The sequence below is a fragment of the Mesoplodon densirostris genome, chromosome 8 (assembly GCF_025265405.1).
Source record: "Mesoplodon densirostris isolate mMesDen1 chromosome 8, mMesDen1 primary haplotype, whole genome shotgun sequence".
Taxonomy (NCBI): domain Eukaryota; kingdom Metazoa; phylum Chordata; class Mammalia; order Artiodactyla; family Ziphiidae; genus Mesoplodon; species Mesoplodon densirostris.
In genome coordinates this window covers 104,262,472-104,280,521 of record NC_082668.1, presented here as the reverse complement: position 1 = coordinate 104,280,521, position 18,050 = coordinate 104,262,472, and the positions used below count along the sequence as shown (strand labels likewise).

General features: G+C 43.3%; 1 protein-coding gene across 1 annotated transcript in view; it reads right to left on the bottom strand.

Moving 5' to 3' along the window:
- Window positions 1–11,620: 11,620 nt before the first annotated feature.
- ERCC3 (ERCC excision repair 3, TFIIH core complex helicase subunit) overlaps window positions 11,621–18,050 on the bottom strand; it is a 32,690-nt gene continuing 26,260 nt past the window's right edge. The window contains exons 13-15 of the mRNA XM_060106637.1: window positions 16,241–16,359; window positions 13,673–13,825; window positions 11,621–12,102 (exon numbers count right to left, since the gene is read on the bottom strand). Coding sequence (XP_059962620.1) covers window positions 11,971–12,102; window positions 13,673–13,825; window positions 16,241–16,359 — 404 coding nt within the window. The 3' untranslated portion in view covers window positions 11,621–11,970. The remainder of the gene's footprint in view (window positions 12,103–13,672; window positions 13,826–16,240; window positions 16,360–18,050) is intronic.

Below are 18,050 nucleotides of genomic sequence, written 5' to 3'. Positions count from 1 at the left end.
AAATGGGTGTTGAATTTTGTTGAAATATTTCTCTGTATCTATTGAGATTATTATAAAGTTTTAATCCTTCAGTTTGTTAATATGGTGTATCACATTGATTGATTTGAGTATATTGAAGAATCCTTGCATTCCTGGGATAAATCCCACTTGATCATGGTGTATGATCCTTTTATTGTTCTGTTGGATTCTGTTTGCTAGTATTTTGTTGAGGATTTTTGCATCTATGTTCATCAGTTATATTGGCCTGTAGTTTTCTTTTTTTGTGACATCTTTGTCTGGTTTTGGTATCAGGGTGATGGTAGCCTTGTTGAATGCATCTTGGAGTGTTACTCCCTCTGCTATATTTTGGAAGAGTTTGAGAAGCATAGGTGTTAACTCTTCTCTAAATGTTTGATAGAATTCGCCTGTGAAGCCATCTGGTCCTGGGCTTTTGTTTGTTGGAAGACTTTTAATCACAGTTTCAATTTCAATGCTTGTGATTGGTCTGTTTATATTTTCTATTTCTTACTGGTTCAGTCTCTGAAGGTTGTGCTTTTCTAAGCATTTGTCCATTTCTTCCAGGTCGTCCATCTTACTGGCATATAGTTGCTTGTTGTAGTCTCTCATGATCCTTTGTATTTCTGCAGTCTCAGTTTTTACTTCTCCTTTTTCATTTCTAATTCTGTTGAGTCTTCTCCCTTTTTTTTTTTTTTTGATGAGTCTGGCTAATGGTTTATCAATTTTGTTTATCTTCTTAAAGAACCAGATTTTACTTTTACTGATCTTTGCTATTGTTTCCTTCATTCGTTTTTCATTTATTTCTGATCTGATCTTTATGATTTCTTTCCTTCTGCTAACTTTGGGGGGCTTTCTTGTTCTTTTTTCTCTAATTGCTTTAGGTGTAAGGTTAGGTTGTTTGAGATTTTTTTTGTTTCTTGAGGTTGAATAGTATTGATATAAACCTCCCTCTTAGAACTGCTTTTGCTGCATCCCATAGCTTTTGGGTCGTCGTGTTTTCATTGTCATTTGTTTCTAGGTATTTTTTGCTTTCCTCCTTGATTTCTTCAGTGATCTCTTGGTTATTTAGTAGCATATTGTTTAGTTTCCATGTGTTTGTATTTTTTACAGTTTCTTTTCCTGTAATTGATAGTGTCATAGCATTGTGGTCGGAAAAGATAATTGATATGATTTCAAATTTTTAAAATTTACCAAGGCTTGATTTTTGACCCAAGATATGATCTATTCTGAAGAATGTTCCATGAGCACTTGAGAAGAAAGTGTATTCTGTTGTTTTTGGATGAAATGTCCTATAAATATCAATTAAGTTCATCTTGTTTAATTGTCATTTAAAGCTTGTGTTTCCTTATTTATTTTCATTTTGGATGATCTGTCCATTGGTGAAAGTGGGGTGTTAGAGTCCCCTACTATGATTGTGTTACTGTTGATTTCCCCTTTTATGGCTGTTAGCATTTGCCTTATGTATTGAGTTGCTTTATGTTGGGTGCATAAATATTTACAATTGTTATATCTTCTTCTTGGATTGATCCTTTAGTCATTATGTAGTGTCCTCCTTTGTCCCTTGTAATAGTCTTTATTTTAAAGTCTGTTTTGTCTGATATGAGAATTGCTACTCCAGCTTTCTTTTGATTTCCATTTGAATGGAATATCTTTTTCCATACACTCACTTTCAATCTGTATGTGTCCCTAGGTCTGAAGTGGGTCTCTTGTAGACAGCATATACATGGGTCTTGTTTTTGTATCCATTCAGCCAGTCTATATCTTTTAGGTGGGAGCATTTAATCCATTTACATTTAAGGTAATTATTTATATGTATGTTACTATTACCATTTTCTTAAATGTTTTGGGGTTGTTTATGTAGGTCTTTTCCTTCTCTTGTGTTTCCTGCCTAGAGAAGTTCCTTTAGCATTTTTTGTAAAGCTGGTTTGGTGGTGCTGAATTCTCTTAGCTTTTGCCTGTCTGTAAAGATTTTAATTTCTCCTTCAAATATGAATGAGATCCTTGCTGGTTAGAGTAATCTTAGTTGTAGGTTTTTCCCTTTCATCACTTTAAATATGTCCTGCCACTCCCTTCTGGCTTGCAGAGTTTCTGCTGAAAGATCGGCTGTAAACCTATGGGGATTCCCTTCTATGTTATTTTTTGTTTTTCCCTTGCTGCTTTTAATATTTTTTCTTTGTATTTAATTTTTGATAGTTTGATTAATATGTGTCTTGGTGTGCTTCTCCTTGGATTTATCCTGAGTGGGACTCTCTGCACTTCCTGGACTTGACTATTTCCTTTCCCAGGTTAGGGAAGTTTCCAACTATAATCTCTTCAAATATTTTCTCAGTCCCTTTCTTTATCTCTTCTTCTTCTGGGACCCCTATAATTAGAATGTTGGTGCATTTAATGTTGTCCCAGAGGTCTGTGAGACTGGCCTAAATTCTTTTTATTCTTTTTTCTCTATTCTGCTCTGTGATAGTTATTTCCACTATTTTATCTTCCAGGTCACTTCTCCGTTCTTCTGCCTCAGTTATTCTACTATTGATTCCTTCTAGAGAATTTTTAATTTATTTTGTCGTTCATCATTGTTTGTTTGCTCTTTAGTTCTTCTAGGTCCTTGTTAAATGTTTCTTTTATTTTCTCCATTCTATTATTTCCAAGATTTTGGATCATCTTTAGTATCATTACTCTGAATTCTTTTTCAGGCATACTGCCTATTTCCTCTTCATTTGTTTGGTCTGGTAGGTTTTTACCTTGCTTCGTCTGCAGCATATTTTTCTGTCTTCTCATTTTCTTTAACTTACTGTTTTGGGGGTCTCCTTTTTGCAGGCTGCAGGTTCGTAGTTCCCATTGTTTTGGGTGTCTGCCCCCAGTGGGTGATGTTGGTTCAGTGGCTTGTGTAGGCTTCCTAGTGGAGGGGACTGGTGCCTCTGTTCTGGTGGGTGGGGCAGGATGTTGTCTTTCTGGTGGGCAGGGTCATGTCCTGTCGTGTGTTTTGGGGTGTCTGTGAACTTAGTATGATTTTAGGCAGCCTCTGCTAATGGCTGGGGCTGTCTTCCGGTCTCACTAGTTTTTTGGCATGGGGCATCCAGCACTGGAGCTTGCTGGCCATTGGGTGGAGCTGGGTCTTAGCATTGAGACAGAGATCTCTGGGAGAGCTCTCACCAATTGTTATTATGTGGGGCTGGGAGGTCTCTGGTGGTCCAATGTCCTGAACTCGGCTTTCCCACCTAAGAGGCTCAGGCCTGACACCTGGCGGGAACACCAAGACCCTGTCAGCCACATGGCTCAGAAGAAAAGGGAGGAAAAAAAAGAAAAGAAATAATAAAAAAATTATTAACATAATAATTTTTTTTTAAATGAAGAGAGTAACCAAATAAACAAATCCACCAAGGATAACAAGTGCTAAAAACTAAACTAAGGTAAACATATATATCAGAAACAAATCAGTTACAGACAGCAAACCCCAAGTCTACAGTTGCTCCTAAAGTCCACCACCCCAATTTTGGGATGATTTGTTGTCTATTCAGGTATTCCACAGATGCAGGGTACATCAAGTTGATTGTGGGGATTTAATCCGCTGCTCCTGTGGCTGCATGGAGAAATTTCCTTCTCTTCTTTGTTCGCACAGCTCCCAGGGTTCAGCTTTGGATTTGGACCCGCCTCTGTGTGTAGGTCACCCTCAGGCATCTGTTCCCACCCAGATAGGAGGGAGTGAAAGCAGTGGCTGATTAGGGGGCTCTCACTCACTCAGGCTGGGGGAAGGGAGGGGTACGGTAGTCATAATTAGAATGCGGGGCAAGCTTGCAATGGCAGAAGCCAGCATGACGTTGCAACAGTCTGAGGAGCGCCATGTGTTCTCCCGGGGAAGTTGTCCCTGGATCGTGGGACCCTGGCAGTGGCGGTCTGCACAGGCTCCCAGGAGGGGAGGTGTGGATGTGACCTGTGCTTGTTCACAGGCTTCTTGGTGGCTGCAGCAGCAGCCTTAGTGTTTCATGCCCGTCTCGGGTCCAAGCTGATAGCCGTGGCTGGTGCCCATCTCTGGAGCTCATTTAGGTGGTGCTCTGAATCCCCTCTCCTCGCGCACTGTGAAACGATGGTCTCTTGTCTCTTCGGCAGGTCCAGACTTTTCCCCAGACTGCCTCCCGGCTAGCTGTGGTGCACTAGCCCCTTCAGGTTGTGTTCACACAGCCAACCCCAGTCCTCTCCCTGGGTTCTGAACTCTGAAGCCAGAGCCTCAGCTCCCAGTACCCACTCGCCCCGGCAGGTGAGCAGACAAACCTCGGGCTGGTGAGTGCTGGTTGGCACCAATCCTCTGTGCTGGGAGCCTCTCCGCTTTGCCCTCTCACCCCTGTTGCTGCACTCTCCTCCGTGGCTCCAAAGCTTCCCCGCTCCGCCACCTGCAGTCTCCACCCGTGAAGGGGCTTCCTAGTGTGTGGAAACCTTTCCTCCTTCACAGCTCCCTCCCAGAGGTGCAGGTCCCGTCCCTATTCTTTTGTCTCTTTTTTCTTTTTTTCTTTTGCCCTACCCAGGTATGTGGGGAGTTTCTTGCCTTTTGGGAAGTCTGAGGTCTTCTACCAGCGTTCAGTAGGTGTTCTGTAGGGCTTGTTCCACGTGTAGATGCATTTCTGTTGTATTTGTGGGGAGGAAGGTGATCTCCACGTCTTACTCCTCCGCCATCTTGAAGGTCCCCCTCCGGTATATTGGTTTTTGTTCTGTGTTCTTTTATGTGATTGACAGGTTTAGCCACAAGAGGCGACACACGAGAGGCTCAGGAAAACAAATTTATTATGCTCCCAGGTCCAAAAATTGTATGCGCAGCATACTGTTCCATGTAGGGCCACAGGGAAAGCCTCAGAGTGGTCAGCACGCAGAAAGCAGGAGCAAGGGGAAAGCCGAAGCTAGAATCTTTATTGGAGTTTCTGTGGGACAGGCAAGGCAGGGCAGAATGAACAGTTTAGAACTCCCTAGTTTGAATAATTTCATCTGGCTCTACACTGTAAGGGTGGTCCCTAGTTGCCTGGTACCTGGCCCTGGGATGATTAAGACAGAGTATATTGCCTCCTGGGGTGTATGGGCGAGATAGAGGAGATATGGCTCTGGACTGTTTAGTCTGTAAATCAAAGACATGCTCTTGGCTGTGCCCTTTGCTGTCTCAAGAATTGGCTAGGCTCACTATTTACAATAGCCAAGACATGGAAGCAACCTAAATGTCCACCAACAGATGAATGGATAAGGAAGATGTGGTACACACACACACACACACACACACACACACACACACACACACACACACACACAGTGGAATACTACTCAGCCACAAAAAAGAATGAAATAATGCCATATGGATGGACCTAGAGATTATCATACTAAGTGAAGTACGAGAGAGACAAATACCATATGACATCAGTTATATGTGGAATCTAAACTATGACACAAATGAACTTGCCTATGAAACAGAAACACTCACAGACATAGAAAACAGACTTGTGGTTACCAACAGGGAAAGGGGAGGGATGGATTGGGAGTTTGGGGTTAGCAGATGCAAACTATTATATACAGAATAGATAAACACAGGTCCTATTATATAGCACAGGGAACTATATTCAACATTCTGTAATAAACCATAATGGAAAAGAATATGGAAAAATGTATATGTAACTGAATCACTTTGTTGTATACCAGAAACAGAGCATTGTAAATTAGCTATACTTCAATTAAAAAAAAAAAAATAGGCTAGTCGCAGCAAGGGGTATCTCTCCCCAACCAGAACAGTTTTTAAGATGTCAAAACATACAGAAAATTATAAACAAAATTAATAGTTTTCAGACTTCCCTGGTGGCACAGAGGTTAAGAATCCACCTGCCAATGCAGGTGTCACGGGTTTGATCCCTGGTCCGGGAAGATCCCACATGCCATAGAGCAACTAAGCCCATGTGCCACAACTACTGAGTTTGCACTCTAGAGCCCACAAGCCACAACTATGGAGCCCGTGTGCTACAACTACTGAAGCCTGTGTGCCTAGAGCCTATGCTCCGCAAGAAGAGAAGCCACCACAATGAGAAGCACACACACCACAATGAAGAGTAGCCCCTACTCACAGCAACTAGAGAAGGCCCATGTGCAGCAACGAAGACCCAACACAGCCAGAAATAAATAATTTTTATATATTTTTTAAAATGTAGTTTTCATTTTCACTCAATTCAAAAATAGTTAAGTTCTCTCTTTTTTTTTAAATTTAGAATTGTGTTACTTAGTTTTCAAATATTTGGGGGTTTCCCACAGATCTTTTACCGATTTTTAATTTACTTCCACTGTGGTCAAGGAACATTGCTTGTGTGACTTGAATCCTTTTAAATTTATTGGGACTGGTTGTATGGTCCAGAATTAAATCTTAGTAAATGATCTGTACGAACTTGAAAGGAATGTGTATTCTGCGGTTACTGGGTGGTGTTTTATAAATGTTAGTCAGGTGAAGTTGGTTAATAGTGTTGTTTAAGTCTTCTGTATCTTTACTGATTTTTGGTCTATTTATTCTATCAATTATTGAGAAAAAGGTATTAAAATCTCTGAAATCTGTATTTTTCTATTTCTTCTTTCAGGTGTATCAGTTTTTGCTTCAAGTATTTTAAAGCTGTAATTAGGAACATAAATGTTTAGAATTATTAGCTCCTCTTTATAAAATATTCTTTGCTCTGAAATCTACTTGGCCCAATATTAATATAGCTACTCCAGCTTTTGTTTGCTTCATGTTAGCATAGTATATATTGTTCCATTCTCTAAACCTATTTGCATCCTAATATTAAATCTTGTAGGCAGCATAATTTTGTTCTTCTTTTAAAAATCTGACAATCTCTGATTTTTAATTGAGGGCGTTTAGACCATTTCCTATTTATTCTCTACTTACCCCATCTGCTCCTTATTTCCTTCTTCCTCTTTTTCTGACTTCTTTAGAATTGAGTATTTTTCATGACTTCATTTTATCTCCTATATTGGTTTATTAACCATAATTCTTTGTTATTTTAGTGGTTGCTTCAGTACCACAAGCGACTTTCAAGTAATGTTATACCACTTTATGTATAACACAAGAACCTTACAACAGTACACATCCACTTCTACCCTCTTGGCTTTTGTACTACTGTTGTTATACATTTTACTTTTACATGTTATAAACTCCACAATACATTTCCTTTGTTCTAAACAGTTATCTTTATTTTTTATTGTGGTAAAATATACATAAAATTTACAATTTTAACCACTTTTAAGTGCACAGTTTAGTGGCATTAAGTACATTCAGTGTTCTGCAACTATGACCACTATCCATCTCCAGAAGTTAGCGATCAGTTCTCCTTTAAAAAAATGTAAATAATAGAAAATCTTTTATATTTATCAAGGTAGTTTGTAGTAGTCTTCAATCCTTTGTGTAGATACAAATTTCTAACTAGCATTTTATTCCTTTCCTCAAAGGACTTCCTTTAACATGACCTTTAGTGCTGGTCTGCTAGTAATGAATTCTTTCAGCACTCCTATATCTGAAGAAGAATTTCACTCTTATTTTTGAAAGATCTTTTCGCTGGGTGTAGAATTCTAAGTTGTTGGTTTTTTTTCTTTCAATACTTAAAGATATTTCTCGATAGTCTTTTTTTTAAAAATAAATTTATTTATTTTTTTGGCTGTGTTGGGTCTTCATTTCTGTGTGAGGGCTTTCTCTAGTTGCAGCAAGCGGGGGCCACTCTTCATCGTGGTGCACGGGCCTCTCACTGCCGCGGCCTCTCTTGTTGCAGAGCACAGGCTCCAGATGTGCAGGCTCAGTAGCTGTGGCTCATGGGCCCAGTTGCTCCGCGGCATGTGGGATCTTCCCAGACCAGGGCTCGAACCTGTGTCCCCTGCATTGGCAGGCAGATTCTCAACCCTGTGTCACCAGGGAAGCCCTCAATAGTCTTCTTGATTGCATAGTTTTTAATAAGAAATCTCATCAAATATTTGGGGGTTTCTGACAGATCTTTTACTGATTTTAAGTTTAATTCCACTGTGGTCACAGAACATAGTCTGCCGTCTTTATCTGTGTTTCCCTGCACAAAAAGTGTCCTCTCTGGCTCCTTTTTAAAAACAGTTCTGCCCTCACTTTTTCCCTCTCCTTTCACATTTTACTATTTAAGCAGCAAGAAGAAATCAGGTGGCTACTTGAACATTTTGCTTGCAAATCTTAGCAAATCTTGCAAATATAGACCACAAAGTTCATTGGACACATTCTGCTTTCCATATAACTGCAGATGACAGTGCCACTAAATTTTTGGCCACTGTGTAATAGAGATCCCCCTTCCTCCAGTTTTCAATAGCAGCTTCTTCACTTCCTTTTAAGCACTCACTGATAGTGTTCTCAAAGTCCACATTTCCACTAATAGTCTGTTGAAGGTAATTTAGGCATTCTCTAACATGTTCCTCAAAATCCAGCCTCTCCCCAGTTCTTAGTTCCAAAGCCACTCCCACGTTTTTGAGTATTTGTTACAACAGCATCCCATGCCTGGGACAAAACAAACAAAATCTATATTAGTTATCTATTGCTTTGTAATCATGGGCAACCATGACCACGATCCATCTCCAGAACTTAGCAATCAATTCTCTTTCTTAAAAAAGAGATGTAGATAATTAGACTTTTAACTTAAAAATTTTTTAAATTTAAAACTTTGTGGCTTAAAATGACATTTATGATCTCACAGTTTCTGTACATCAGGAATCCAGGACCTTAGCTGTGTCCTCTGGTTCACGTCTCTCACAGGATACAATCAAGGGGTAGGTTAGGGCTGTTGTCATCTAACCAATGTAGTCATTGGTTGTAGGCTCAACCAAGAGAGGAACAGTTTCCAAGCTCACTCCTGTGAGCTTGGCAGGATTCAGTCCACTGTGGGCCATTGGACTGAGGCTCCCTCCATTCCTTGCCATGTGGGCCTCTCCATTGGGCAGCTTACTTTGTCAGAGCAAGCAAATAAGAAATGTCAGAGAGAGTATGGAAACAAGTTTTCATTATGAGTTGTATTTTCCTGGCTCTTTGCTTGCCTGGTAATTTCTGATTGGATGTCAGACAGTGCAAATTTTACCTTATTGGTTGCTAGATATTTTTGTGCTGTAATAATTAGCTTTGTCCTGGATTGTAGTAAGTTACTTGGAAATAATTGGATCCTTTTGGGTCTTGCCTTCAAACTTTTGTTAGGACTCATGCAGCATTAGTTTAGGTCTAACTTTCCACAATACTGAAGTAAAACCTTGCTGAACACTCTACCAGATGCCCAGTGAGTTGAGGATTTTCAGTCTGGCTGGTGGGAACAGGAATAGTCCAGGCCCTGGATAAGCTCCCCCTGACCCTTTCACGTGGTTCCTTCCCCAGCCTTGGGTAGCTTCTTTACATGCATGTGCAGAACAGTGCTCAGTGGAAGACTCAGGGCCCCTCAGCAAATCTCTTTGTGCAGCTCTCCTATTTGGTACTTTGTCCTATAAATTCCATCTGCTATGGGGTATAAGGACTGGTTCAGGGAAAAGGCAGCAGGAAGGGATAACAGGATAGATGGTTACCAGTGAGAGGTTCCCTCACAACTTCCCTCAAGGTGTAAGCAGGCAGGGTTATTGTGTTCCTTTTAAGTCCATAAACTTTGAAAAGAGTCCCATTCAATAGTCACTGGATACCTACTATATGCCAGATATTGGGGTACAGATAGAACTCAAACCAACAGGATACAAAAATGTAAACACCAAAAATGAAAAAAAAAGAAAAAAAAAAGGACAGCATAAAGGACATAGCACAGTACAGGAAACACTTTTAGGGGTAGGTGCAGGAGTTAGGTTTCCTGGAGATGATACATCTCAACTTACTTTTAGAGAATAAATAGGAATTTGTTACATGGTGTCAAATAAACTAATCCCGACTTGGCAAGGAGAGACTTTATTTGAAAGGATTGCTGCAAAGGGGAGGGCAGCTATTACAACAGGGAGAACACACTGACCATATGATCAGCAAGCATCTCAAGAGTTAAGCAAAAAAGTTTTTCTTTTATAGGGAGGAGGAAACACAGGAGGGGCTGAGGAAGTGGGATGAATGGGAGTGGCAATGGCAGATGGCAGATCAGTGTTTTACCCTGAGTCCCACTGGACTCAGGAGGGGCTGTAGGCTGAGCGTGGGCCAAAAGTCAGGGGCCTGCAGAGAGAATCTTAACCAACGTTTGGTTAACAAGCATTTTGTTCCAATTGATCAGTGGGGACAAGCGCTTCAGCTAATCATTCGAAGCAAAGAATGGGAATCTGGAAGGTCTGTGTCTGGCCTTGTCACTGGTAGACAAGGAGGGCACCCATGAGCCTTATCTCAGACATATGGGGAAAGGTGGTTCTTTGCGGTAAGCTGTTTTCCAGAACACAAAAGATGGCGGGGTAGGGGCGGGGGCGGGTGTGTGGTTCTTTGAAAGTCCCAGTTTTCCAGGATCACAGGGCTTGGGTAAAATTCAACGTTATCTGTAGACAGGTTAGAGGACAAGAAAACAGTGAGCAACAAGGAGATACACGAAGTGCTTGGCATTGCTTGAGTATCTCAAGCATGACAGGATATGAGAATCTGGAAATAATACTGGTTATAATACAGTCTGACATCTGGGTGCCACCCACTGGGGTGAGTGGCCTTAGCACGGATGTGCCTGAGCACAGGCCTCAGGTCTGGCTGCTGGGGGCCATTTCCAGGGTTTGCACAGACACAGCGGCTCTCCATGGGTCAGCACCAACTGCTGGGCAGACTGTGAGAGTGCGTTTGTCCCAAAAAGGTCAGCTCAGTGAAGTGCAATTCAAGGAAGGTGGCTCTTGCTCCGAAGCACTCTTGACAGAATGAATGTGGTCTTCTCCCTGAGTGGGCGATGACGGCTGGGATCACTGCTGCCGGGCGGCAGGGGTGGGCAGGACTCCAAGTTGAGCAGCCTTAGTTAGCACAGGCTTCCGACACTCCCCAGGTGCAGGGCTGCCGCCTCCTAGAACAAGCCTCCTCAAAATAACACGTTCTTCTTCATGACCTATGCCTGTGCATGCCTGCCTGTCTTCTATGGACCAATCCTGATTCGTGTCTTTTCCTGAACACCTTTTCTTTCATACCAGGAACAGAGAAGAAAAGCCCAGAGACATCTTTCAGAATAAGGGAACCAGCCGTTAAAGATCCAAGGGTACGAAACTGCTATTAGAAGAGGAATCCAGCCTCCCAGCCATATCAACAGTGTATCTGGGGGGAGGTAGAAATAAAAGTTGATCCTCTCAGGGAAGACCAACCATCAGAAGCTGTGTGCACTGTGGCTCCCCACGAAGGTGATGGCCTTCAGGTTACCTAGAGGACCTACAGCTGTGGTGCCTCCCATGGAACCCACCTGAGCTGAACAGGGAGGGGCCAGGCAGCACTGCAAACTGCTCAAGCTCCTCCATCACTCTGGACCACCATCCCCTGTCAACACTGTGCACTAACGGGCAAGTCTTCTTGTCTCTCCGGTGCTCCCTGTGGATGGGCCCCGTCTAATTCCTCTGGGCCTGCCACCAAGTGGAGCCCTGATGGAAGTTTGTCATCTAGACATAGCCCATGTCTGTGACAAGGTGTAAGAACAAGGCATACGATGAAGAGTGGTTAAACATCCCAGTGCTGTTTATTCAGGAGAACAGTAAGATAAATACACCTAAATGTTACAAATTTTTATGTACAGGAATGACCACTCCCCAACAAGTTTAAAAAGCAGTCTGAAAAAAACAAAAAATATACTCCCCCCCACTCCCACTTTCAAACCCTGGAATGCCCAGGAAGACAGAATCAAGCTCTTGATGCATTTTCTTCAACACAGTCAACAGATATTGAATCTAGACTGGTTTGGCCAACGCTATTGGAAAGAATGCAGATGTGGAAAGAAAATGCTCTGTTTAAAATCCCTTTCCAATGCTGGCGCTAGGCACCCAAGTTTCACCTACGTGACCCTATGGGCGTCATTTCCTGAAGCGCTTGAAAAGCGGGTGCACGTGCTTACTGGAAGCCTTGCTCCGGGACGAGTGGTACTCCATGTACACTGTGTCATCGGCCCCAGACATGGAGCTCATCGTGCCGAAGCGCCGAGACACCTGCAGGGTGACCCGGCCCACCATTAGTTTACGAAGCAAAACACCCTCCTCCTCTAACACTGATAATCAGAATAAGATCAATTTATAAAACTTATAAAAGTTTCATAGATTTTATTATTTTTAAAATAACATTTACTGACCACTTCGTATGTCTCAGGCATGGTTCTAAGCAGCTTATACTTATTTACGTGTCTTACCTCATCTAATGCTCACAACCATTATAATCCCCATCTTACAGAAGAGGAAACAGGCACAGAGAAATGAAGTATTTGTCCAAGATCACACAACTCTTAAACAGATGGGACTTGAACCCAGGCAGTCAGCTTCAGATTCCATGTACCTAGCCATACACCACCCTGCCTCTCTTAATGACAATTTCTAAACAGAATTTTAACAGTGAGGGCAGGAGTCCCTCAAAATCTCCTGAGACCCTACCATAAGGCTTTGAATCAACTGGAAATCCTTTCTAGCCCTGGGCCTGAATCTTGGCTCTGTGTCTCACTGGGTGGCCTTGGGCAAATACTGAATGTCTGCACCTCAATGAACTCATCTGTAAAATGGGGATAACCACATCTGCTTGACATGTGTGGTGTGAACAGAAATCACACAAGTCAAGGGTCTGCCCCCGAGCCTGGGACACCACGTGCACCAGATTCCAAGCAAAGTACGCAGACAGGCACCGAAGCCACGCCTTGCACAGCCTCACCTTGGGTGACCCACTGTGAGGTGGAATTGACTAGACACCACCTTCAGACACAGAAACAGGAATTTTCCCTGGGCTCCCAGGGAGAGTGCCCAGGAGGAGGCCCAGCCCCCAACCCCCAGGTCTGGGGACAGAAAGGTCTCAGGCTGCGGGGAGGGCAGCACCTCCCTGGTGACACTGCTTCCTTCTTCCCCTGTTCCAGCCATCGCTCGCTTTCCAGCTCTAACACCAACTTAGTTTCAAAAGCACCTGATGAAACGGTACTTCTCTCCTTGGAAGGGCCTGATAATAAGAATTCCTCATAATGATACTTTCATTAGTTATACCGTATTATATTTGCCTGGCACATAGCAGCATTCAATAAGCATGTGCAGAATAACTGAAAAGTTGCGCATTTTCAGAGAACTCTAAATTTTTTGAAGAATGTATGGAAACTACAATATGAGTTGATTCTCAGACGCATTTTACAGCCCGGAAGGCTCAGTTTCATTACTGAGGAGGAAGCCAGGGATAAGGTGAGGCGCCCAAGGCCAAAAAGGCAGCCCCAGGTCCGTCACGCTCCTTCCAGCAGCCACCCTAGGCGGAGCCTGGGCTCCCACATCCAAATACTAACAAATACTTACGCCAGACTGCTATGTGAACAGAGCAGGAGACCCACCACACCTGCCGTGGGCTCAGACACACAGAACAAGACAGACGCACAGCAAGGTTAGTAGGGGCGTTTTCGATTATTCTCTTCTCTACAGTCTCCAAGTTCTTACAAAAATCACACAGGCACAAACACACAAAGGACTGTGCAGGCGTATGTGTGTCTAAGACGCTGTCCTTCGGGAGAACTGACATCTGGAGCCTCACCCACTCACTCACCTGGCTGGATTTGGAACCAAATTCTCCCGCCACCACCTCCTCCTCAGCATCCAGGTCAGAGGCTGCCAGGACCTTCTGTAAGAGTTGCTGTTGCTCCTCTTTTGTTGAAAATGCCAACTCCTCCTCCTCCATGTTGGCAAGCTTTGTGATCACCTGCACAGCAGAACCCTCTTGTTTTCTCTCCCTGGGCCCGATCCCGCCTTCTCCTGGGCTCACCTGGTCTGGTCACTTGCCCCCTCAGGCCCAGCAGAGCAGGTGACTAATAACGGAGAGCTCCTCTTAGGCAGTGCAGAGACCAGCCTCAGAGCCACTGTCAACAAGGAGCTTAACTAATGACTGCAAGGCAGGAGAGGTTCAGGAAATTCTAGAAATCTCTGCTCCCAACACATGGCAGCTAAATGATCACTTACCGAAGATCAACAGGGATCTCAGCAATCTTAAAACAACCATTCTGGTAGTTTTCCCACCTTGCACCAGGTAAACGAAGGACCAAAAACCGAAAAGCACAGCCGGCTGCCCCTCAAGAAGGCCTTCAACCTCCGGGCTTGGCACCCAGGGCTTCCAGCAGGAGGGACACTTACAAATGATAGGATATTAAGAATGGATTTATAAGATTTTTTTTTTCCCAAAAGAGAAAGATAAAAGCATGGTGGAGATTTGGTTTTCATTTCTTTGGAGATAACTTACTACAAGGCCTACCTATCCCTGCAGAAAGCTTGGATTGATTACATACAGCAGGGTCCCCAACCCCCGGGGCTGAGGACCAGTACTGGTCCGCGGCCTGTTAGGAACCGGGCCGCACAGCAGGAGGCAAGTGGCAGGAGAGCGAGTGAAGCTTCATCTGCCGCTCCCCACGGCTCGCATTACCGCCTGGACCATCCCCCCCATCGCTCGCATTACCCCCTCTCCCCACCGGTCGGTGGAAAAATTGTCTTCCATGAAACCAGTTCATGGCGCCAAAAAGGTTGGGGACCGGGCCTCCCTGGTGGCGCAAGTGGTTGAGAGTCCGCCTGCCGATGCAGGGGATACGGGTTCGTGCCCCGGTCTGGGAGGATCCCATATGCCGCGGAGCGGCTGGGCCCGTGAGCCATGGCCGCTGAGCCTGCGCGTCCGGAGCCTGCGCGTCCGGAGCCTGTGCTCCACAACGGGGGAGGCCACAACAGTGAGAGGCCCGCATACCGCAGAAAAAAAAAAAAAAGGTTGGGGACCACTGAGTCAGAAAGGGAGCTTCTTTTCCTCTCTCTCTCTCTCATTCTTCTCATAATTTTAATTAAAAGAAAATTCCTAGAAGTATCTGGCTGCACCCTTCAGGTGGCCACAGATCTGGAGTACAGATATGGGACACTTCTGCCCTGGCCTGATCACCAGGGTCCAGATTCTGGGAACCCTAACCTGGCTGCTCTCAGCAGGCAGCCCTGGAGGTGAGGAAGGCAAAGGCAGCTCCAACCAACGCAGACAACCATGTGCTCAGGTACCATGTTGTCGAGCTCACCCGTCAAAGAACCCAGAGCGCTGCCTGATTCACTGCTTCTCTTACCCTTACGACTCTCCCGGGAATCAGGAGGTATGGATGCTATTATCAGCTCGAACGTTACACAGACGGATAAAAAGGTCGAAATGAAAATCCTTCGAAAAACTGTCCCAAATGTCCTGAACTAGAGTTCAGCGTGAGAAGTCTGAAAAGTGTCACTGCCTCTGACTAAAAGGGGAGGGATCAGACAACCCTGTCCTCCTTTCTAAGGCTAATAAAAGGGAACTCTATTAGTTCCCTAATTAGTTCTGCCCTAAACCAATTTGAAAAAGATACAATCTAAAGTATCTGAAAAGGCAGCCTACAGTCTCACAAATCAAGAACCTGGGAACTTATATGTTCTAAGATATCCTTTTAATCCCCTGCTTCCAGCACCCTCCACCCACTACCACAAGTCAAAACCCTTTGGGACACTAAATCCTAACAAAAACTTAGTATTTGTGTCAATAGGAAAGAAAGCAAATGCCTTAGCCAATGAAAGTTCACCAAAGCTTTAGAATTTCCCAAACTATTAAAATACCAGATTTATAGTACATGGATGGCTCTGATGTCTGTGAGGCCCACTGAGACCCAGGCTTACCAGATGACTAAGGGCAGACTCTCCCAGCTCCCTGGAGGGGGCACCCCCTGAGAAAGTAACCCCGAGGGGCTCAGACTAACACAGTGATGGTCACAGTTCCTTCATCTCAAGTCCTACTAGGCTAGCACATTTTCCCACCAACATCTAATGTTTTCTCTTCAAGACAACTGTAAAAAGTTAACAAGCTGAGACTCCACAGGCCTCTTGCTTCAGAGGCCCCATTCTTTGACCATTCACTGTGAGAAGTTGGAGACAGGAGGGATCCTGCACAATATTTTTCCTTCAAAGCTCCCCACAATTCATGCAAGGACAAAGGTACCCTAATGTCCCCTAATGTCCTGTGCCTGCCTGAGATCTGTCCCATGCTCATGCTGACAGCGGCCCCCCACTTCTCACGGAGGGCTGGGTACAAAAAAGCCTTGGTCCTACTCTGACCAGAGACCAAATGCTTACATACCTTAAAGCTATAACCTTGATCTACCAAGAACCTCTGCCGCTTGGTTGAGTAAGCCATTTCCTGTGTGTCCTGGGACACCAGCGAGTAGAAGAAGGCATTGTACTCCTCTGCAACCATCCCTGGGGGAGGGCACATAAAAGGACAATATTAGCTGTTAGAACGGCAGGAACTAAGGGTCCAGGGTTCAAAAGCAAGTACTGCAGTGGGAGAACTCTGCAGTCAGAGGGGTCATTGTGCTGATTCTGCACGAAGACTTCATCAAAATTAAAAACTTTTGTGCTTCAAAGGACACCATCAAGAAAGTGAAAAGACAACCCACAGAATTGGGGAAAACATTTACAAAGCATATATCTGGTAAGAGATTTGAATCTAGGGAATATAAAAAACTATTACAACTCAACAATGAAAAGACAAATAAACCAATTATGAAAAGGACAAAGGATCTGAATGGACAGTTCCCCGAAGAAGATATAAAAAGAAGATTCATGTGTCAATGAGCACATGAAAAAAGCTCAATACCATTAGTCATCAGGGAAATGCAAGTCAAAACCATGACAAAATACATACTACCTGGCACTAGGATGACTAGAATAAAAAAAGATGATTACAGTTGTTGTCAAGGATGTGGAGAAACTGAAATGCTCATACACTGTTGGTGAGAATGGAAAATGGTACAACCACTTTGGAAGCAGTCTGGCAGTTTATTAAAATGTTAAACATAAAGTTATTACACGACCCAAGCATTATTCTAAGAGGCAAAAAGTGGAAACAATCCAAATGTCCATAAATGAATTTTAAGAAGTGGTATGTCCAGGGACTCCCCTGGTGGCGCAGTGGTTAAGAATCCGCCTGCCAATGCAGGGGACACAGGTTCGAGCCCTGATCCGGGAAGATTCCACAAGCCGTGGAGCAACTAAGCCCGTGCACCACAACTACTGAAGCCTACGCGCCCTAGAGCCCATGCTCCACAACAACAGAAACCACCGCAATGAGAAGCCCGTGCACCGCAATGAAGAGTAGCCCCTGCTCGATGCAACTAGAGAAAGCCCACGTGCAGCAAAAAAGACCCAATGCAGCCAAAAAATAAATAAAATTTAAAAAATAATACTCAAAAAAAGTGGTATGTCTATACAGTGGACTATTATTCAGCAATAAAAAAGAATGAAGTACTAATATATGCTACAATATGGATAACCCTTTTGAAAACATTATGCTAAAACTACTAAAAAAAAAAAAGGCTCAGAGACCCAGTAACAGGAGAATTATCATAGTAACTAGGACAGAAAATATTGTAGCCTATAAAATCGGATCCTGCAGGAAAATCTGAATATTTTTGCTTCACAGTTCAAATGTCAGTAAGTTAAGTATCTGTGTACTGCCTCTGAATTCAATTGTTTCCTTGTCTTACAAGAGTTCAGAGATGCAAAGAAAAGGGCTAAGTGTATTATATCAAATATTTTCCTTTTTCTCCCTTTGTTTTATTGAGATAAAACTGACATATAGCGCTATATAAGTTTATGGTACACAGCATAATGATTTGACTTACATATAATGTGAAATGATTACCTCAATAAGTTTAGTTCACATCCATCATTGTAGTTTCGATTTGCATTTCCCTAATAATTAGTGATGGTAAGCACCTTTTCATGTACCTGTTGGCTATTTATACATCTTCTTTGGAAAACATGTCTATTCAGGTCCTTTGCCCAGTTTTTGATTGGATTATTTGGTTTTTTTGCTATTGAGTTGTATGAGGTTTTCATTTATTTTGAATATTAACCCCTTATCAGATATACGATTTGCAAATTTT